The sequence below is a fragment of the Salmo trutta genome, chromosome 9 (genome assembly GCF_901001165.1).
Source record: "Salmo trutta chromosome 9, fSalTru1.1, whole genome shotgun sequence".
NCBI lineage: Eukaryota > Metazoa > Chordata > Actinopteri > Salmoniformes > Salmonidae > Salmo > Salmo trutta.
Window position 1 is genome coordinate 7,780,224 of NC_042965.1, and position 23,504 is coordinate 7,803,727.

The following is a 23,504-nucleotide window of genomic DNA, read 5'->3' on the forward strand; positions in this document are numbered from 1 at the left end:
ATAGTCACCAAGACTTTTATTATTAGAAAAGGCAACTCCCTCACGCGTGGTTACCTCTGCAAATTGTTCATTGTGTTGGCATTAGGAGGAGGTCCTATTTGGTTTATTTTGCTCCACCGTATGGAATGTGTTGCAAACCGATCGATAAGACCCCCGACTGGAACCGTTGCAGCCCGGGCTGTCAGATGAGATTTTGTCTCCCACGCTTTCCAAGCTCTTGGACATGGTCCTATGTGAGGAGTTGAGGAGAGCCAAAACATGTTTGACAGCACACAAAAATAAGTATGATGTGAGGTCCTGGATTATTTAATGTGGTTGGCTCCTGTACATCTTCCAATATTTGCTTGAATATTTGCTTAAACTTGGTTGGAACTAAGCAACGGAAGTGACTATACATTCATTATATCCACATTCACAACCCCCTGATAACAGCATTATTTGAACACTGTGAAACACCACCCCTCCCCATATCTGCGAACACCCCTGGGCTCCCTAACTGACTGGCTTAATTTTGGGACTCTCAGTGCTGGCTCCTCGCACGAGGGAGGGGCTCTGAAGTCTGACATACAGAGTGTATTGACACTCTATGCTAGGTTTAAAAAATATATATTAATAATCATTCGTCTTTGCCTTTACTGTGTTTCGTTTCATGACTGAAAATCCTACTGGTTGGCATCCCGGTGGAGCTGCTGACATCTCCTGTGGCTCTATTTCCAGCTGGCACTATTTCCAGCTGGCATGTTAGTTTGCAATTTCGTCATGTAAAAACAGGCATTTTACGGCCCTAACGCAAGGTTCGGTAATTTACCTGTCTCGTCATCTCACTTGCCCTGAGGTGGGAGGGGTGGCAATATTTAATTTCATGCAGAGCTAATGGGAAGTTAAGACCCACAAAAAGCAGGTCTTAATGGCATGGAGTTTGAGAGCGGAAACACAGCCATGCATGAAGGAGAAATGTGCCTTTTTTATGCCAATTCATCTGGTTTAGAAATATAATTTAGTTTAATTTGATTCAAAACCAAGCATAGCCTACCCTCCCCTTAACCAAGGCTGGTTTAAGCAGCATCAGAAAGGTGCATATTTTTATTCTGGCTACTAGCCAAAAGAAGCCTATATTTCAACAACAATGCGGTTTGCCTTTTTTATCCTGGTCTTGCAAAGTAGCATTTCCATAAAAGTAGCCATCCCCATTTCCAAAGAGCGCCTCTCATCCTTTTACGAAAGACTCCCTTATCCAAACGTATTGAAGGATTCAGTCCTATAATGCAGTATCAACGGTAGGCCAAGGCTGTATTTTGCTTATTGACAACATGCCTCACATACAATACAATTTACAGAGCCTAGTATTTTGTTATTTTAGGAGAAGTGTGATGCGTAAAGATGTAGGCTAGGCTCGTTGAAGCCAATTAGAAATTCAAACATACTGTTGCTATTACTCATTACTGTAGCCTATGCTATTTAATATATTGTAGTATCAACCCACAATGGACCTGGACGGGAATTGAAGTTGATGACAATAACCTACAGAACTTGAGACAAACGCAGGCAATATTAAGCCTATGGACCGCGTTGATTGGCCAGTGAGTGGCCAAGCCCTCGTCACAACTACAACTTGTTTATTCATCAAAACCCAGCCCTTTCGGGCCACCGCCAGCTATTGCATTCATAATTACGGCTGTGAAAATAGCTAAAATATTTCTGAAAGACCCCAGGACCTACAGTTGAAGTCGGAAGTTTACATACACTTAGGTTGGAGTCATTAAAACTCGTTTTTCAACCACTCCACAAATTTATTGTTAACAAACAATCATTTTTGGCAAGTCGGTTAGGACATCTACTTTGTGCATGACACAAGTAATTTTTCCAACAATTGTTGTTACATACACTAAGTTGACTGTGCCTTTAAACAGCTCGGAAAATTCCAGAAAATGTCATGGCTTTAGAAGCTTCTGATAGGCTAATTGACTAATAGGCTAATCATTTGAGTAAATTGGAGGTGTACCTATGGATGTATTTCAAGGCCTACCCTCAAACTCAGTGTTTTTTGCTTGACATCATGGGAAAATCAAAAGGGATCAGCCAAAAAAATTGTAGAACTCCACAAGTCTGATTCATCCCTGGGAGCAATTTCCAAACGCCTGAAGGTACCACGTTCATCTGTACAAACAATAATATGCAAGTATAAACACCATGGGACCACGCAACCGTCATACCGCTCAGGAAGGAGACGCGTTCTGTCTCCTAGAGATGAACGTACTTTGGTGGGAAAAGTGCAAATCAATCCCAGAACAACAGCAAAGGACCTTGTGAAGATGCTGGAGGAAACCGGTACAAAAGTATCTATATACGTAGTAAAACGAGTCCTATATCGACATAACCTGAAAGACCGCTCAGCAAGGAAGAAGCCACTGCTCCAAACCCGCCATTAAAAAAAGCCAGACTACGGTTTGCAACTGCACATGGGGACAAAGATTGTACTTTTTGGAGAAATGTCCTCTGCTCTGATGAAACAAAAATATAACTGTTTGGCCATAATGACCATCGTTATGTTTGGAGGAAAAATGGGGATGCTTGCAAGCCGAAGAACACCATCCCAACCGCGAAGCACGGGGGTGGCAGCATCATGTTGTGGGGGTGCTTTGCTGCAGGAGGGACTGGTGCACTTCACAAAATAGATGGCATCATGAGGCAGGAAAATTACGTGGATATATTGATGCGACCTCAAGACATCAGTCAGGAAGTTAAAGCTTGGTTGCAAATGGGTCTTCCAAATGGACAATGACCCAAGCATACTTCCAAAGTTGTGGCAAAATGGCTGAAAGACAACAAAGTCAAGGTATTGGAGTGGCCATTACAATGTCCTGATCTCAATCCCATAGACAATGTGTGGGCAGAACTGAAAAAGCGTGTGCGAGCAAGGAGGCCTACAAACCTGACTCAGTTACACCAGCTCTGTCAAGAGGAATGGGCCACAATTCACCCAATTTATTGTGGGAAACTTGTGGAAGGCTACCCAAAACGTTTGACCCAAGTTAAACAATTTGAAGGCAACGCTACCAAATACTAATTGAGTGTATGTAAACTTCTGACCCACTGGGAATGTGATGAAAGAAATAAAAGCTGAAATAAATCATTTTCTCTACTATTATTCTGACATTTCACATTCTTAAAATAAAGTGGCGATCCTAATTGACCAAAGACTAGGAATTTTTCTCGGATTAAATGTCAGGAATTGTGAAAAACTGAGATTAAATGTATCTGGCTAAGGTGTATGTAAACTTCTGACTTCAACTGTGTAACGCTACTTCCATTGCTTGGATTTACCATTGCTTTACGTTTGATTAAATAGAGCCCTGATTGTGTGGATGATGTTACTCTGGTACTCTACCTACACATGCATGCGTGCATACATACATACATACATACATACATACATGCGCACACACACACTCAGTCCTGGAAGATGAGTAGTGTCCAGGTGTGTGCGTGCAGTAAGAAACTGTTAATCTGCTGACTGGTTTATGCGGTAGAGTTGCCCCCAGTGACACCAATTTCATTATTTGGAGGTAGAATGTGAGGCTCTGAGGCTTATAATTGAGGCTAAATATGACATGGTATTGATGTTCCTTGTTTGATATGTTCAGAGTGTAAAGAATTGGGGAAACTACCAGATACGGGGTGCTATATAAGACATTTTCAAAGGGATTTATTGCTTTTTAAAGGCAGTCACTCTTTAAGTGTGGCATTGAGGAGGAAGTGTAAAAGCATCACAGTTATTGGGCATGAAAATGAGACAGAGAAAAATCATGTAGCGGACCACAGCTACCCCTGGAGGCTGATCCAAGTCATGTTCATAATTGCAGTCTTCTTTGTGATTGGGTTGGCGGATCGCATCCAACTTAAAGGTGCATACACCACCACCTACTGTACTAAAGTGTGAGGCCAGTCACGGCCTACCTACATTACATTCTCTTCATTATTCCTTTTCCTTAAAGGAAAAACTTGCACCACCAACTAGCCTTAGACCTATATACCACTATTTAATAAACATTTAAATCACCACCCCATTAACTCTTCTGCAGTAAAATCTGGCACACCCAGGTAGTTCTCTGCAGCTGCCACTTACACTCATTAAAACCCACTACCCCATTCCACTACTTTGACCCAATCTGCTCCTGCACCATGCCAGGGCCTGGGAGGACGGGACATTGCTCTTCAACACACCCTGTAACTCTTCTGAAGTCAAATCTCATATACCCAAATACTTCTCTGCAGCTGCCACCACATCTATTCTCTGATTCACGTTCCATTTCTGCGGTACATTTGATAACCATTGCTAAGAAGCCAACCTTACTGAAGCAAAACTCACTTGTTCCCTCTGTGCTGGCACAAATCTACCCACTGGGATCTAGGGCTGGGTGGTATACCATATTTTACTATATACCGGTATTGATGCACGGACCGGTTTGGGTTTTTACTTTACCTTCTATAACAGTATTTGAATGTTTGGTTTGTTAAATGTGATACGCCGTGTAACATCCATTTTTATAGTTTACTACGCTACTTGAGTCTTCTCTCTCTCTCCACGCAGCTTTCCACACAGACCTAGTCCCACCCCGTCACTCAAGGAGCTCATTTGTTGTTGCTATAGATAATGTGTGGGCAGAACTGAAAAAGCGTGTGCGAGCAAGGAAGCCGACAAACCTGACTCAGTTACACCAGCTCTGCCAGGAGGAATGGGCCAAAATTCACCCAACTTATTGTGGGACCTGGTGGAAGGCTATCTGAAACATTTGACACAAGTTAAACAATTTGAAGGCAATGCTACCAAATACTAATTGAGGACCTACAATAACTCATCTGTTTCACCATGCTTCCTACTGGGTCTGCGTCGCACCAAACAGCGGGCGTCACAAACACCAGGAATTTCTACTTCAATTGCTCCATCTCCACACTTGATACTACCCCAAAAATCACCCCTTTCAATGTTGCCCTGTTCCTAACAGCAAGGCAAGAAACATATCTTGACCCAAAAAGTAACGCAATCGCAGTAGGTGTCCAATGTCCAGTTGTACAAAAGTGTTTGTTGACTCCACAAAGGTATGACTGGTGGCACAGCAAAGCTCAAAAAGCAGTAAATTCAGGAAACAGTCGTTACTTTTGTTTCAATAGGTTTCTGATATCAGGGTCATTACATTCATTAGGCATCAAATGGAATAAAACAGACTGAAAGAGGGAGGGACTAACTGGACTTGTCCAATAAGACAAGGTTTCCCAAACTCGGTCCTGGGCAGGGTTAGTAGCTAGCTAGTTGAAATGTTACTGATAGTCTGTAGAGCAGGGTTTCCCAACTCTCCTCAGGCCCGTACCGATGTTTCAGAGTTTTTGTTTTAACCCTAAACTGGCACTCCTAATTTCAATTAGTCAACTAATCATCAAGCCTTTGACCAATTGAATCATGTGTGCCAGTGTAGGGTTAAAACAAAAATGTGAAACGTCTGGGGGGACCGAGTAGAGTGTTGGGAAACCCTGCTGTAGAGCATCTACAGATGGATTATCCAAATAAAGTGTTACCAAATGTTTTTTGCTGCATGCCCTAATGATCCCGTTATTCTAACTTGTTGCAGGAAGAATGTTGGCAGTCGTAAGAGGAAGCTGCCCACCTCTAACTATACGGTGCTGGCCACTAAGAAGGAGGTGGTGGAGAGCGAGCTGAGCCCCATGGAGCTGAGCCTACCAGGAGAGGAGGCTGCCTCTGCGATGCTGGACAACGCGATCGACAGCCACACCTTCGACAGCATCAGCGAGGATGACTCCTCCCTCTCCCACCTCAAGTCGTCCATCACCAACTACTTTGGGGCGGCGGGGCGGCTCACCTGCGGAGAGAAGTACCAGGTGCTGGCCCGTCGGGTCACTCCGGAGGGGAAGGTGCAGTATCTGGTGGAGTGGGAGGGCACCACTCCCTACTGACCTAGCCGGCCAGACTGGCTGGCTGCTGCAGTAAGGAGGTGTCGCAGAGGAAGGGGGGAGTAATAGGCAAGATCGGCCTAGCAAGGCCTGCCTGGTTGTACTCGTTTATTTTTTTCATGTTACTTTCTCTTGCTCTACAGTACTATCTTTATTTCAGTATAATATAATATTATTTTGGGTATATTGAACCAATTTGGTAGTGTCCTCTTGAGCATCTTGAATTGTAACAAAGCCTGAAAAACTGTGTGCCGGATGCTAGTTTGAGTAGGTTTGTGATGGTAAAGATAACGAAAGAGTTGGCTCAGAGTTCCAAGAAAGAACAATACCACTGATTCTAAAGGATTGGAGCAAAACTGTCGGAAGAGCACTACTAAAATGGCTCTGTGTCCCTAAATTCAACAATATTCTGCTCTATTAATAGTTTTTCACAGTATTTTTTAAAAACTTTCTGTTTAGAATTGTTTCACAATAACAGCAATATGCCATATCTAAGCCACATTTACAGTGCCTTCAGAAAGTATTCATGCCCCTTGACTTATTCCACATTTTGCTCGGTTACAGCCTGAATTCAAAATGGATTAAATGTATTGTTTCCACCCATCTACACACACTACCCCATTTTGCAAATGTAGGGAAAATGAAATACAGAAATATCTAATTCACGTAAGCATTCACAGCCCTGAGTCAATACTTTGTAGAAGCACCTTTGGCAGCGATTACAGCTGTGAGTCTTTCTGGGTAGGTCTAAGCGCTTTCCACACCTGAATTGTGCAACATTTGCCCATTTTTTAAAAATTATTTTCTAAATTCTTCAAGCTCTGTAAAATTGGTTGTTGGATCATTGCTAGACAACCATTTTCAGGTCTTGCCATAGATTTAAATCAAAACTATATCTTGGTGGCTCAGGAACATTCACTGTCTTCTTGGTAAGCTACTCCAGTGGGCCTCCCGAGTGGCGCAGTGGTCTAAGGCACTGCATCGCAGTGCTAGCTGTGCCACTAGAGATTCTGGGTTCGAGTCCAGGCTCTGTCGCAGCCAGCCGTGTCCGGGAGACCCATGGGGTGACGCACAATTGGCCCAGCGTCGTCCGGGTTAGCGGAGGGTTTGGCCGGCAGGGATGTCCTTGTCACATTGCACACTAGTGACTCCTGTGGTGGGCTGGGCGCAGTGCAACAACAACAAAAAACTACTCCAGTGTATATTTGGCCTTGTGTTTTAGGTTATTGTCCTGCTGAAAGGTCTCACGGTGTGTGGTGGAAAACAGACTGAATCAGGTTTTCCTCTAGGATTTTGCAGATGTTTTAGTTCAATTCCGTTTCTTAGCCCCCCAGTCCTTAACAAAACAATTTGAGAAACATAATTCCACATTGACAGTATTGTGTGTAGGCCAGTAACAAAAATGCTTAATTTAATCCATGTAACATTCAGGCTGTCACACAACAAGGTGTGTGAATACTTTCGGAAGGCACTGTAACTTGTAGCAAGTTATACTTTTGAGGTTGTGCCTCCACTAATCAATGAAATGTTTATCAGCTTTATCTAGTACTATATTGCCAAGTGTAAAAGCTGAGTAATGGTTTTAGATTAAATACACATGCTTTTATGAATGTTATCAGAAAAGTCAGTTTATACTTTGTCCTTTCATTTTCAAATGTGTTTAGAGTCAGTTTTACAGGATGGTTTGGGGACAACAGACCAAAGCAAACAGCGTTTTCCCTAGGATTTCTTTTTCCTGCAGCGGTGGCAAGGTTAGCGGAATTGTAAAGATTTTGCCATGGGGCTGAGAGAAAATGTGCAGTTTTAAAGCTAATTTCTGCAATTCTACACTTTTTGCCATGGCTCATGCCGTGTTCTTATGCTATCTGAGTGACTCAAACATACAAAATAAATGGGGGCTCTATGACATATTTTTTTATTCTCCCTGACTGTCTAGTTATTATTTTGGTGGTTGTTGGTTTTCAAAGATCTTTTAAATATAGCTCCATTATCTTTTCTACAGTGCCTTTGAAAGTATTCAGACCTTTTCCACATTTTGTTACTTTACTTTAAAATTGATTAAATTATTTTTTTCCCCCTCATCAATCTACACCCAATACCCTATAATGACAAAGCAGAGACAGGTTTTTATACCTATTTGCTCATTTATAAAATAAAAACTGATGACACATTTAGTTTCCAGAGTATTCCAAACTTGGATTAGCTAACACAACGTGCCATTGGAACACAGGAGTGATGGTTGCTGATAATGGGCCTCTGTACGCCTATGTAGATATTCCATAAAAAATAAATCTGCCGTTTCCAGCTACAATGGTCATTTACAACATTAACAATGTCTACACTGTATTTCTGATCAATTTTGTTATTTTAATGGACCAAAAAAATTGCTTTAATTTAAAAAACAAGGACATTTCTAAGTGACCGCAAACGTTTGAACGGTAGTGCACATACAGTGCATTCGGAAAGAGTTCAGGCCCCATGACTTTTTCCACATGTTGTTAACTTACAGCCTTATTCTTTCCTCATCAATCTATACACAGTACCCCATAATGACAAAGCGAAACAGGTTTTTAGACATTTTTGCTGTGAGACTCGAAATTGAGCTCCGGTGCATTCCATTGATCATCCTTGAGATGTTTCTACAACTTGATTGGACTCCACCTGTGGTGAATTCAATTGATTGGAGAAGATTTGGAAAATAATACAAGTCTCTAATATAGCGTCCCACAGCTGACAGTGCATGTCAGAGAAAAAAAAAACAAGCCATCAGGTCAAAGGAATTGTCCGTAGAGCTCCGAGACAGGATTGTGTCGGCACAGATCTCTGGAAGGGAACAAAAATATTTCTGCAGCATTGAAGGTCTCTAAGAAAACAGTGGCTTCCATCATTCTTAAATGGAAGAAGTTTGGAACCACCAAGACTCATCCTAGAGCTGGCTGCCCAGCCAAGCTGAGCAATCAGGGGATAAGGGCCTTGGTCAGGAAGGTGACCAAGGACCTGGTGGTCACTCCGACAGAGCTCCTCTGTCGAGATGGGAGAACCTTCCAGAAGGACAACCATCTCTGCAGCACTCCACCAATCAGGCCTTTATCGTAGTGGTCAGACGGAAGCCACTCCTCAGTAAAAGGCAAATGACAGCCCGCTTGGAGTATGCCAAAAGGCACCTAAAGATTCTCAGACCATGAGAAACAAGATTTTCTGGTCAGATGAAACCAAGATTGAACTCTTTGGCCTAAATGCCAAGCCTCACGTCTGGAGGAAACCTGGCACCAGCCCTATGTTGAAGTATTGTGGTGGCAGCATAATGCTGTGGGGATGCTTCGGGACAAGTCTGAATGTCCTTGAGTGGCCCGGACTTGAACCCGATCAAACATCTCTGGAGAGACCTGAAAATAGCTGTGCAGCGAAGCTCACCATCCAACCTGACAGAGCTTGAGAGGATCTGCAGATAAGAATGGGATAAACTCTCCAAATACAGGTGTGCCAAGTTTGTAGCGTCATACCCAAGAAGACTCGAGGCTGTAATCACTGCCAAACTTGCTTCAACAAAGTCCTGAGTAAAGAGTCTGAATTCTATGATAGTCTTGCTTTTATTTTTAATAAATATGCAAACATAAAAAAAAAATGTTTTTGCTTTGTTATGGGCTGTTGTGTGTAGATTGTGGAAAATGTAATCCATTTTAGAATAAGGCTGTAATGTAACAAAATGTGGAAAACATCAAGGGGTCTGAATGCACTGTATAATTTCATATTTTTTTGGAATGATGGCAACGATTTAGCAGCGGCAGCCCGCCTCTGCTCAATGAATTTAGGGGAAACACTGGCAAACACTGCAAGCACCTCTTATATAGTGTATAGTCCTGGTTTTCCTTTGGCTCTGTTTATGCTGACATAGGTAGTTTGGCTAAGTAGATGCAAAACTTGTATTTTCCCGGAAATGCAATGTAGATGATGGAGAGCTTAACATAGTACTGTAAGATATTTTTTGACATTTGAAATCTAGAAAGTTACAATGAGAATATTATGGACTTCAAGGGGTAGTCTTGGTTTATGTTCTTACAATATCCAAAGATTTCTTTACCTATTCCTCCCATCCATAGTTATTTCTGTGTTGCCTCAAGACATACATTACATATATTGTGCCTGACTGTTGATTTATTTTTCACTGACAGTGAAACCTGGGTCGTGTTCCTTAGGGCACTCAGTGGAAAAAAACGAAAATGAGTGTTTAGGCCTTCTTATTTCACAAGTCCAGGTCGTCCCTCCCTGTTTCATTTTATTTCCTTCTTTTTCTGCCTAATGAACATCGTATAGAAAATAAATATGATTAAGTTTCAATAAGTCAGTACATTATGAAAGATAAATGATGCTTTCCTATTAACATTTCTATGCGCTTAACCCCCTTTGCTTCATTGCACTAATGACATCTTAAACTATGCAAGTATTGTTTTGTTTTTTCAATTCATTTGACTAAATAACCAAATATTATTTACAAATAGTTTTAATTGGTGGTTATGGAAATTTGTGATCAGAAGTCAAATGCTATATGCTTCTATATTATTAATAAGAAAAGTTTGAAGCTAATTGTAATATTTTTCCCGTTTGGCATTTTGCAACCATTTATGCTCTTATGTCTTTAAATTACAGTGTGACTGTATTCACTCTAAAACAAACTGTTTACATGAGTAGATTCATAATATCTATCCTATGGAGTCTCCATTTAATATAATTTTTTGGTTGATTCTTGAAGTGACATGTCAATGGTAAACTGTTCATTGTTTTACCATGTAACATGCCCAGAGCTGTGTAGATAGAGAACTTACTGTATACATTTCCCCTATTTCCTATGCTTGTTAGAAATTACATCTCTCAGCGGGTATTGTGCATCCTTTATTTGTCATTTGTGAATCTTTATTTGGTATTTTGAATTGTAATTAAAAGCATTTTGAGATGTGTGTATTTGCTCCTTGGATAGATGCCATATGAGTTAACTCCATGGTAAAGGCAAAGTGCCCAAGATACCGATTCACACAGGAATAGAAATGTAAAATGTGCATGATCTAAAAACCATGCCCACATCTGTTCACAAAAGGCTTTAGCATTACTAAAACCAAGCCTGGTGGTTTTCTAGAGCAGCATGTGTGAAGTGTTACAGGAGAAGACTCCATGTCTTTTCCTTTTAATAATTGTTCAACCTCTAGCTTTGCTCTCTAAACGTTGAACATCACTGGCACTAGAGGGCAGCATAATAGCATGAAACAGTCTGATCAGATCTGTTGTGATTGAAAGTCATAATGATGTTTGAAGACATCTACAGCAAGGTTAAATACACCTATGTCCCATACGTTTCCAGAGTAATTTATTAAAAACCCAAGTCCATGCCAGACAGTTAATTCTTTAATATAATTAAGGCGTTATACGCCCTAGTCAGCGTGTCAAAACACGGCCCTATAGTCTTTCAGCGAGAGTTTGACTTTGGAGTCTGAAATGGAGAGTTCGTGGCGAAGAAGTTGTGGAAGTCGTGCATAATAATGGTCCTGAAAAGAGACAAAATGCTTAAAGTAAAAGTACCTCAAACAATAACAGCCGAGGGAGACGCCACTGTATTTTTGTTATCCCCGTGAAAAGTTCGCTCTACGAAATAATGAGAATTTGGTGACCCATCTTTCACGATGCCAATTCCAAGGCTGGATGAGTGGACGCGGGAAGTAACGTTAGCCGTTAATAAACACAGCAAATGTTTTAGCTAGCTAACTAACTAGCAAATTAAACCTCAACTCAAGCACCGATGAAAAGGGATGCATCTCAAATCAATGGGCTGCTGTATAATTGCTAAAAGCTTGTAGCTACGTTAGAACTGTTGACGTTCATGTTAAATGTCATTCTATTCATGAGAAAGGCCAGTCAGCTAACATTACCTATTAAAATAACTAAGTTGCGCATGAGTCAAGACGGGTGAGAACACTCAGCACCTAGAGACATTTTATTAATTTCTCTTTCCTTTACTTGTTTCCAAGTTGTGCAACCAAAATATAGATATTAAGCTGCAGGATACAAGCTTTGTCCTGTAAAAACATTAGTTGACCGAATATAGACGAGTGATGCAACCATTGAAAAGAAAAAAATCAACTGGAGGAGCACTAAACTCAACTTGTCATCTACAACACTCAAACTTTGTATGTCTTCAATCTGATATGGGTACACACTGACAATACTGGTGTAACCTATCATACGGTTAAAGTCAAATGAGTCAAAATCCATCTTCAAGCAGTAGACAACTTCAATTTGTTAACAGAGGATGTCACAAGCAAGGGACATTTGACCCCTGCTTAGTGACCTTATTCTCCAGCAAAAATGGGGATTACTGAAAACACAGCGTTGCCCTGCAATGACATGGTTTATGCTGCCTGCCTACAGTGCTTAGCATAGGCAATAATCTCCTACCCTCAGTATCAACTTCATTTTAGTATGAAAACAGTCAAACTCAGTAGCTAAGTTACTGTGCCTGATGGACTTGAGTCACCTAACCATTCTGTACCACAGCAGTGATGAGCCCAGAAGAACGAGCCCAAAGTCCTACTGCGAAAGGTGGAGGATTATTGAAGGATCCCCATGAGTCTTGATTAGAGGTCGACCGATTAAACAGATTGGCCGATTAATTAGAGCCGATTTCATGTTTTCATAACAATCGGGTAATCGGCATTTTTGGACACCGATTATGGCCGGTTACATTGCCCTCCACGAGGAGACTGCATGGCAGGCTGACTACCTGTTATGCGAGTACAGCAAGGAGCCAAGGTAAGGTGCTATCTAGCATTAAACTTATCTTATAAAAAACAATCAATCTTAACATAATCACTAGTTAACTACACATGGTTGATGATATTACTAGTTTATCTAGATTGTCCTGCGTTGCATATAATCGATGCAGTGCCTGTTAATTTAGCATTGAATCACAGCCTACTTCGCCAAACGGGTGATTTAACAAGCGCATTCGCGTAAAAAAGCACTGTCGTTGCACCAATGTGTACCTAACCATAAACGTCAATGCCTTTCTTAAAATCAATACATAAGTATATATTTTTAAACCTGCATATTTAGTTAATATTGCCTGCTAACATGAATTTATTTTAACTATGGAAATTGTCACTTCTCTTGCGTTCTGTGCAACAGTCAGGGTATATGCAGCAGTTTGGGCCGCCTGGCTCGTTGCGAACTGTGTGAAGACCATTTCTTCTTAACAAAGACCGTAATTCATTTGCCAGAATTTACCATAATTATGACATAACATTGAAGGTTGTGCAATGTAACAGCAATATTTAGACTTAGGGATGCCACCCATTAGATAAAATACGGAACGGTTCCGTATTTTACTGAAAGAAAAAAACATTTTGTTTTTGAAATGATTGTTTCCGGATTTGACCATATTAATGACCTAAGGCTCGTATTTCTATGTGTTATTATATTATAATTAAGTCTATGATTTGATAGAGCAGTCTGACTGAGCGGTGGTAGGCAGCAGCAGGCTCGTAAGCATTCATTCAAACAGCACTTTCCTGCATTTGCCAGCAGCTCTTCGCTGTGCTTAAAGCATTGCACTGTTTATGACTTAAAGCCTATCAACTCCCGAGATTAGGCTGGCAATACTAAAGTACCTATTAGAAAATCCAATAGTCAAAGGTATATGAAATACAAATGGAATAGAGAGAGATAGTCCTATAATAACTACAACCTAAAACATCTTACCTGGGAATATTGAAGACTCATGTTAAAAGGAACCACCAGCTTTCATATCTTCTGAGCAAGGAACTTAAATGTTAGCTTTTTTACATGGCACATATTGCACTTATACTTTCTTCTCCAACACTTTGTTTTTGCATTATTTAAAACATGTTTCATTATTTATTTGAGACTAAATTGATTTTATTGATGTATTATATTAAGTTAAAATAAGTTTTCATTCAGTATTGTTGTAATTGTCATTATTACAAATATTTATATATATATATATATATATATATATATATATAAACAAATTAATCGGCCGATTAATCGGTAGCGGGGGGGGGGGGGGGGGGGGGGTTTGGCCCTCCAATAATCGGTACCGGTATCGCCGTTGAAAAATCATAATCGGTCGACCTCTAGTCTTGATGCTGTCTGTGTCATATGGGTAAGTAAATGGATGTATTGTTTGCCCCTTAATCAGAGCTCGCATGGATCACATTTCCACTGTACCATCCGGGATGCTGACATTTAATTTTTTATGTGCACACATTATTTATCCATTCCAATAAAGGGATTTGCTTATACGTACAGATAGACTACTGTTAGTAATAATATCTTAGTTTGTACATGTTTTGCAGATATTAAGAGCTCATCAACTAACTGGATATCCTGCGGCCAGCCTTTCACTGAGCCTGCCATATTGAAGTTCGGCACAGTTACCGACTATCAGCTACTTCTATTTGACAAATTAGATATTTAACCCCTGTCCAAATAATGAATAATATATGGTGTGAGTATTGAAGAGATGGAAAATCATTTAGGCCTGTATTTGTACTTTTTTAAGGAGAGTGGAATTCCACCCTCCTGGAGTGAATTGTCCCATTGTTCAGTAGCAACTGTAGCCTAAGTTGCCCTCATTCCCTGCTGTTCTGGTTGCTCCTCAGATCCACCCGCTGCTGTTGCAGGAGCGCCGGGCTGAGTCGTGCACAGTTTGGCTACTACGTCACGCCCTGACTGTGCCCACAAACAGCCACACCCCCGGAGACCACACAGCCACAGATGACAGTGAGTACAACCCCACCAACTCCTCCCCTACCAGACTGGTAAACATCACTCCACTATACTATGGGATGAAACACTTCCCTGACAAACAACAGAGTACAGTGGTAGTAAAATATACAGTGGCTAGCGAAAGTATTCACCCCCTTGGAATTTTTCCTATTTTGTTGCCTTATAACCTGGAATTTAAATATATTTTTGGGGGGATTTGTATCATTTGATTTACACAACATGCCTACCACTTTGAAGATGCAAAATATGTTTTATTGTGAAACAAACAAGAAATAAGACAAAAAAAACAGAACCTGAGTCAATACTTTGTAGAGCCACCTTTGCAGCAATTACAGCTGCAAGTTACTTGGGGTATGTCTCTATAAGCTTGGCACATCTAGCCACTGGGATTTTTGCCAATTCTTCAAGGCAATACTGCTCCATTTCCTTCAAGTTGGATGGGTTCTGCTGGTGTACAGCAATCTTTAAGTCATACCACAGATTCTCAATTGGATTGTGGTCTGGGCTTTGACAAGGCCATTCCAAAACATTTAAATGTTTCCACTTAAACCACTTGAGTGTTGCTTTAGCACTATGCTGAGGGTCATTGTCATCCTGGAAGGTGAACCTCTGTCCCAGTCTCAAATCTCTGGAAGACTGTAACAGGTTTCCCTCAAGAATTTGTATTAGCGCCATCCATCATTCCTTCATTTCACACCAGTTTCCCAGTCCCTGCTGATTAAAAACATCCCCACAGCATGCTGCTGCCACCACCATGCTTCACTGTGGGGATGGTGTTCTCGGAGTGATGAGAGGTGTTGGGTTTGCGCCAGACATTGTGTTTTCCTTGATGGCCAAAAAGCTCAATTTTAGTCTCGTCTGACCAGAGTACCTTCTTTCATATGTTTGGGAAGTCTCCCACATGCCTTTTGGTGAACACCAAACGTGTTTGCTTATTTTTTTCTTTAAGCAATGACTTTTTTTCTGGCCACTCTTCCTTAAAGCCCAGCTCTGTGGAGTGTACGGCTTAAAGTGGTCCTATTGACAGATACTCCAATCTCCGCTGTGGAGCTTTGCAGCTCCTTCAGGATGATCTTTGTTGCCTCTCTGATTAATTCCCTCCTTGCCTGGTCTGTGAATTTTGGTGGGCGGCCCTCTCTTGGCAGGTTTGTTGTGGTGCCATATTCTTTCCATTTTTTACCAATGGATTTAATGGTGCTCCGTGGGATGTTCAAAGTTTCTGATATTTTTTTATAACCCAACCCTGATCTGTACTTCTCCACAGTTTTGTCCCTGACCTGTTTGGAGAGCTCCTTGGTCTTCATGGTGCCACTTGCTTGGTGGTGCCCCTTGCTTAGTGGTGTTGCAGACTCTTTGACCTTTCAGAACAGGTGTGTGTGTGTGTATATATATATATACTGAGATCATGTGACAGATTATGTGACACTTAGATTGCACACAGGTGGACTTTATTTAACTAATTATGTGACTTCTAAAGATAATTGGTTGCACCAGATCTTATTTAGGGGCTTCATAGCAAAGGGGTGAATACATATACACGCACCACTTTTCCGTTTAGAATTTGTTTAGCATTTTTGAAACAAGTTTTTATTTTTTTCATTTCACCAATTTGGCAGATTTTGTGTATGTCCATTACATGAAACCCAATTAAAAATACATTTAAATTACAGGTTGTAATGCAACAAAATAGAAAAACCGCCAAAGAGGATGAATACTTTTGCAAGGCAATGTATAGTCTTGTCTATTCACTCCATCTTTGACGAAGAAAATAGAAAGTATTCATCTGCAGCAATTGGAAGCATAGCAAACTAGGCTACTCGTTGTAAATATTGGAATCATTAATTTAATATCACACCAGTAAATATTTTGTGCAGGCTTTAACTTGTTTTAGGACTGGAGTAGGCTAACATATTTTATTCTGCATTTGAATCATAGCGCTGATAATGAATTTAGCCAAGATTTAGGTTAATGGAAAATGAAACTTTGATTGGAAAAAGTTGCTTGTGGTTGTGAAATTAAGGCTGTTTGTCAGAATGGGGATAATAAAATATTTCCTAGATCTGGCCATTCGGTAGCAATTACGAGATGATAATATATTATTCTTTGAATGATAATATTATAATTTACCAATGTTTTCGAATAGTAATTCCGTGATTTGTAACGCTGGATTCACTGGGAGCATTCGAGCCGAAAAAAATTCTGAATTTCACCGCGACTGTAAATGCTGTTTTTGGATATAAATATGAACTTGATGGAACTAAAAATGCATGTATTGTATAACATAATGTCCTATGAGTGTCATCTGATGCAGATTGTCAAAGGTAAGTGCATAATTCTAGCTGGTTTTCTGTCTGTGTTGATGCCCTTCTTTGAATTGGCTAAACATTACACACAGCTATTGTCAATGTACTCTCCTAACATAACCTAACTTTATGCATTCTCCGTAAAGCCTCTTTGAAAATCGGACAACGTGGTTAGATTTAGGAGATGTATCTTTCAAATGGAGGAAAATAGTTGATTATTTGAGTATTTGAAATGATTAGACTCTTGCAGTTTTGAATTCCCCGCCATGGTCACATGACAATGAATCCCAATACCGGGATAAGATCCTGCCCCCTGGCCCCGACAGGTTACTCCTATTACGTTCCATCTCTGTTGTTCATTCAGTTGAGCCTGCACTCGATTGAACAATAATTGTGTGATGGTGGGGATGCAGGGTTGTGTTCCAAACTTAACTACAAGTGTGCCTGTTCTAGTTCCTCAAGGGCACAGCTAGGATGGCTCAAAAATGCACCTTTATAGTTGAAGACTCTTCTTTGAGTCATAAAAGTGCATTGAAATTACTTATAAACTGTACTAGTGCTGAGCGATTAGTGCTTTTTGAGGTTGGATTCGATTATTTAATCACGGGTTTCGATTATTATTTTTTACATGAAATGCATTATGCGGGTTGAATGCTGTAAGAACACAGAAAAACTATTAATAAAAGTCCTATGATGGTACTGACTGCCCATTACTGCTTATAACTTACTAACCATAATTTAGTCACATTACTTTAATAAAATATTTGGTTGTTGTGTACATTTATATCAGTCGCTCTGGATAAGAGCGTCTGCTAAATGACTTAAATGTAAAATGTAAATGTATTCCAAGTCATCATCTCTATAGAGTTGCTGCATATGCTGTCTGCTGCAGTTATTCGAAAGAGAATGTTCCTGATGGATCAGGAAATTAAAATGAGCCTTGTGATTGGCTAAAAATGAGCAGTTCTCTTTTTTCCATTTGGGGGCAGTCGAGTCATTCGGATCAGGGCTTTCTGTCGTACAATAATTTTCTCTCGCTCACTCAAATGCTATAGGCCTAAGTCCTATTACTTCAACATTCAAATGTGCAAAAATGTATCTGAAATTCAGCCATGCATATCAACAACCGTCATTTTATATAGCTTAACAACAAGATTAGTTGTTGGTCTCCACTAGGCTACGACATATATTTCTAGTGTATCCTAAGATAATGAACTGTCAAAATTGAGTTTAATCGTGGCCTGGGGTGGTCTAGCGGTTAGGGCCACTGCCTTCAGCGCACACATACAGGACTACCATGTTGGTGTGGGTTCAATTCCTTCTGGCACAAATAATGCAATCTCCAGATTGACTTTATGTTTTTCAAATATGGGCAGTCCAGGGTCATTTCTTATTTTTCTTGATAAGAAATTACCATTATGGATAACATAAATAGTAAACAAATCAAAAAAATAACATTACACCAACCTTGGTTTCCATTCATGCAAAGTGTCAGTTAAATTGCCACAGTAGATTTGGCGTGGTAAACAAGGAAATACTTTATTTCTACTGCACAGAATGCTTGTAAAATAGACAAATTGCCCTTAGTCTGTTCAAAAAGGACTACATTTTTCCGATGTCAATACCAACCAGAGGGTGAACATACAGTGCATTCGGAAAGTTTTCAGACCCCTTGACATTTTGTTACGTTACAGCCTTATTCTAAAATAGATTTTTTTTAATTCCCTCATCAAACTACACACAAAACCCCATAATGACAAAACAAAAATAGGTTTATTTTTTGGTGCAAATTTATTAAACATACGTAAATAAGGTATCAGTTTTTTAAGTATTCAGACCCTTTGCTATGCGACTCGAAATTAAGCACAGGTGCATCCTGTTTCCATTGATCATCCTTGAGATGTTTCTACAACTTGATTGAAGTCCACCTGTGGTAAATTCAATTGATTGGACATGATTTGGAAAGACACACACCTGTCTATATAAGTTCCCACAGTTGACAGTGCATGTCAGAGCAAAAACCATGCCATGAGGTCAAAGGAATTGTCCATAGAGCTCCGAGACAGATCTGTGCCTCGACACAATCCTGAGAAAGGGTACCAAAAAATGTCTGCAGCATTGAATGTCCCCAAGAACACAGTGGCCTCCATCATTCTTAAGTGGAATAACTTTAGAACCACCAAGACTCTTCCTAGAGCTGAGCAATCGGGGGAGAAGGGCCTTGGTCAGGGAGCTGAACCCGATGGTCACTCTGAAAGAGTTCCTCTGTGGAGATGGGAGAAGTTTCCAGAAGGACAACCATCTCTGCAGCACTCCACCAATCAGGCCTTTATGGTAGAGTGGCCAGACGGAAGCCACTCCTCAGTAAAAGGCACATGACAGCCTGCTTGGAGTTTGCTGAAAGGCACCTAAAGGACTCTCAGACCATGAGAAACAAGATTCTCTGGTCTGATGAAACCAAGATTGAACTCTTTAGCCTGAATGCCAAGCATCACATCTGGAGGAAACCAGGCACCATCCCTACAGTGAAGCTTTGGGGATGTGTTTCAGTGGCAGGAAGACCAGTCAGGATCGAGGGAAAGCTGACCGGAGCAAAGTACAGAGAGATCCTTGGTGAAAACCTGCTCCAGAGCACTTGGGACCTCAGACTGGGGCGAAGGCTCAACTTCCAACAGGACAATGACCCTAAGCACACAGCCAAGACAACGCAGGAGTGGCTTTGGGACAAGTCTCAGAATGTCCTTGAGTGGCCCAGCCAAAGCCCTGACTTGAACCCGATCGAACATCCCAGGAGAGACCTGAAAATAGTTCTGTAGCGACACTCCCCATCCAACCTGACTGAGCTTGAGAGGATCTGCAGAGAGGAATGGGAGAAACTCCCCAAATGCAGGTGTGCCAAGCTTGTAGCGTCATACCAAAGAAGACTCAAGGCTGTAATCACTGCCAAATGTGCTTCAACAAAGTACTGAATACTCATGTAAATAGATATTTAAGGTTTTTATTTTTAATACATTTGCAAAAAATCTGAAAACCTATTTTTGCTTTGCCATTATGGGGTATTGCGTGTAGATTGAAAAAAAACCAATTTAATCTATTTTAAAATAAGGCTGTAACAGAACAAAATGTGGCCAAAGTCAAGGGGTCTGAATACTTTCCGAATGGACTGTATCTTTAAAGACTTTGGTTGCAAGCATGACTATGTGGCAGAGAGGAAGATGCGAAGTGAGAGGGTTCACTCTCGCCAAAATAAGCTCAGTGCATTTCTATGGCTTAATACTGTATGCAGACCTAAACTTGTTGGCTGCCTTCCTGCCTTTGGGACAACTCCCATTGTTAGGGCGGAGACATGAGCATCTCGTCATTATATATAGATCTCTGACTAAGGTAACACCAACATCATCTTTTAGGGAGCGGTAGAGGTGACCAATAATGGTTCATTTGAGATCAGCTGTGTGTGTGAATTTAGCGCATATTGATGGTTTAATGAGACCTCAGTTGTCGATAATCTAGTGCCATCGATGGTTGCAATAGGCCTCTTGTTATTTGGTTATATTTCTATAAGCTACATTTTGTCGGCTACCCATTAATCAAATCAAAATCAAATCAAATTTATTTATATAGCCCTTCATATATCAGCTGAAATCTCAAAGTGCTGTACAGAAACCCAGCCTAAAACCCCAAACAGCAAGCAATGCATGTGAAAGAAGCACGGTGGCTAGGAAAAACTCCCTAGGAAAAACTCCCTAGAAAGGCCAAAAACCTAGGAAGAAACCTAGAGAGGAACCAGGCTATGAGGGGTGGCCAGTCCTCTTCTGGCTGTGCCGGGTGGATATTATAACAGAACATGGTCAAGATGTTAAAATGTTCATAAATGACCAGCATGGTCAAATAATAATAATCATAGTAGTTGTCGAGGGTGCAACAAGCACGTCCGGTGAACAGGTCAGGGTTCCGTAGCCGCAGGCAGAACAGTTGAAACTCGAGCAGCAGCATGGCCAGGTGGACTGGGGACAGCAAGGAGTCATCATGCCAGGTAGTCCCGAGGCATGGTCCTAGGGCTCAGGTCCTCCGAGAGAAAGAAAGAAAGAGAGAAAGAAAGAGAGAATTAGAGAGAGCATATTTAAATTCACACAGGACACCGGATAAGACAACAGAATACTCCAGATGTAACAGACTGACCCTAGCCCTCGACACATAAACTACTGCAGCATAAATACTGGAGGCTGAGACAGGAGGGATCAGAAGACACTATGGCCCCATCTGATGATACCCCCGGACAGGGCCAAACAGGAAGGATATAACCCCACCCACTTTGCCAAAGCACAGCCCCCACACCACTAGAGGGATGTCTACAACCACCAACTTACCGTCCGAAGACAAGGGCGAGTATAGCCCACAAAATCTCCGCCATGGCACAACCCAAGGGGGGGGGGGGGGGGCGCCAACCCAGACAGGAAGACCACGTCAGTGACTCAACCCACTCAAGTGACGCACCCCTCCCATGGACGGCATGGAAGAACACCAGTCAGTGACTCAGCCCCTGTAATAGGGTTAGAGGCAGAGAATCCCAGTGGAAAGAGGGGAACCGGCAAGGCAGAGACAGCAAGGGCGGTTCGTTGCTCCAGCCTTTCCGTTCACCTTCACACTCCTGGGCCAGACTATACTTAATCATAGGACCTAATCACCAATGAAAGGTGTGAAAACCGATAAGCTACTGTTTGTGTTTACCTGGCTAAATCAATTAGATTTTTTTGTGCCATCAGTTGATTGACAGATGTAGGCCTACTGTGGAATGATCAACTTTCCTGCAGTGTGGATGCTTGCCCATCTTTTATAGTTAAGCTATGTATAATTTTCAGAGGTGGGTAGAGTACTGAAAATCTGTACTTAAGTAAAGGTAGTGTTACTTAGATTGTAATTTACTAAAGTAAAATAAGCCTTAAACTACTCAAGTAAGAGTAAAAAAGTATCCGGTCAGAGAACTACTTTTTTTTTACACCTTATGATAAACTGTAACAGCAAACCAAAAGAACAACAACTTAGTACAATTGATTTTGACATTAATTTATTATTAAAGCCTGCCAGCACAGGTACTGACATCAAACAAAGTCCGTAGGCTGTACAGTTTCAATTACGGTCATTTAATGTTGATTTAAAATCTATCAATGTGCACAATTTCATAAAAAGGTATATGGTACAAGAAATTGGAATCATTTTACAATTTCAATAGCATTAATGAAAATAAATGTCACTCATTTGCCATGGTGAATGCATACTAAAATTATTTACCCCAAGTGTGATGTTTAATTTTGAACAGGTAAGTCTTATAACAATCAATACCGAAGTTTCACTATCAATCCCCTCTCTCCACTGGGATTCTCTGCCTTTGACCCTATTACGGGGGCTGAGTCCCTGGCTTACTAGTCACTTGAGTGGGTTGAGTCACAGACGTGATTTTCCTGTCCGGATTTGTGCCCCCTCGTGCGGTGGAGGAGCTCTTTGTGGGCTATACTCAGCCTTGTCTCAGGGTAGTAAGTTGGTAGTCTGTTGATATTCCTCTAGTGGTGTGGCAAAGTGGGTGGGGTTATATCCAGCCTGGTTGGCCCTGTCCGGGGGAATCGTCAGACAGTGTCTCAGTCTCCAGTATCTATGCTGCAATAGTCTATGTGCCCGGGGGCTAGGGTCAGTCTGTTATATCTGGTGTAATTCTCCTGTCTTATCTGGTGTCCTGTGTGAATTTAAGTATGCTTCCTCTAATTATCTCCCTCCCCTCCCAGAGGACCTGAGCCATAGGATCATGCCTCAGGACTACCTGGCCTGATGACTCCTGACTGTCCCCAGTCCACCTGGTTGTGCTGCTGTTAAAGTTTCAACTGTTCTGTCTGCGAGTAGGGAACCCTGACCTGTTCACCGGATGTGCTACCTTGTCCCAGACCTGCTGTTTTCGACTCTCTCTCGTTCTCTCTCTCTACCTCACCTGCTGTCTAGATCTTGCTTAGCCTCTGACCGCAAGGCACTACAATGGGTAGTGTGTACGGCCCAGTACATCACTGGGGCTAAGCTGCCTGCCATCCAGGACCTCTACACCAGGTGGTGTCAGAGGAAGACCCTAAAATTGTTCAAAGACCCCAGCCACCCCAGTCAGAGACTGTTCTCTCTACTACCGCATGGCAAGCGGTACCGGAGTGCCAAGTCTAGGGCAAAAAGGCTTCTCAACAGTTTTTACCCCCAAGCCATAAGACTCCTGAACAGGTAATCAAATGGCTACCCGGACTATTTGCATTGTGTGCCCCCCCAACCACTCTTTTTATGCTGCTGCTACTCTCTGTTTATCATATATGCATAGTCACTTTATCTATACATTCATGTACATACTACCTCAATTGGCCCGACCAACCTGTGCTCCCGCACATTGGCTAACCGGGCTATCAGCATTGT

The 23,504-nt window shown here is 41.4% G+C and overlaps 2 protein-coding genes across 3 annotated transcripts in view; both read left to right on the forward strand.

Moving 5' to 3' along the window:
• The window catches only part of LOC115199780 (PHD finger protein 19), a 27,366-nt gene extending 21,043 nt beyond the window's left edge, over nucleotides 1-6,323 (forward strand). For both annotated transcript variants that reach the window (XM_029762201.1, XM_029762200.1), the window contains exon 15: nucleotides 5,628-6,323. In XM_029762201.1, coding sequence (XP_029618061.1) covers nucleotides 5,628-5,970 — 343 coding nt within the window. In that variant the 3' untranslated portion in view covers nucleotides 5,971-6,323. The remainder of the gene's footprint in view (nucleotides 1-5,627) is intronic.
• An 8,294-nt stretch (nucleotides 6,324-14,617) lies between these two features.
• Nucleotides 14,618-23,504, forward strand: part of LOC115199781 (disabled homolog 2-interacting protein) — a 128,564-nt gene continuing 119,677 nt past the window's right edge. Inside the window, exon 1 of the mRNA XM_029762205.1 lies at nucleotides 14,618-14,757. The gene's annotated coding sequence lies outside the window, so the exon portion shown is untranslated. The remainder of the gene's footprint in view (nucleotides 14,758-23,504) is intronic.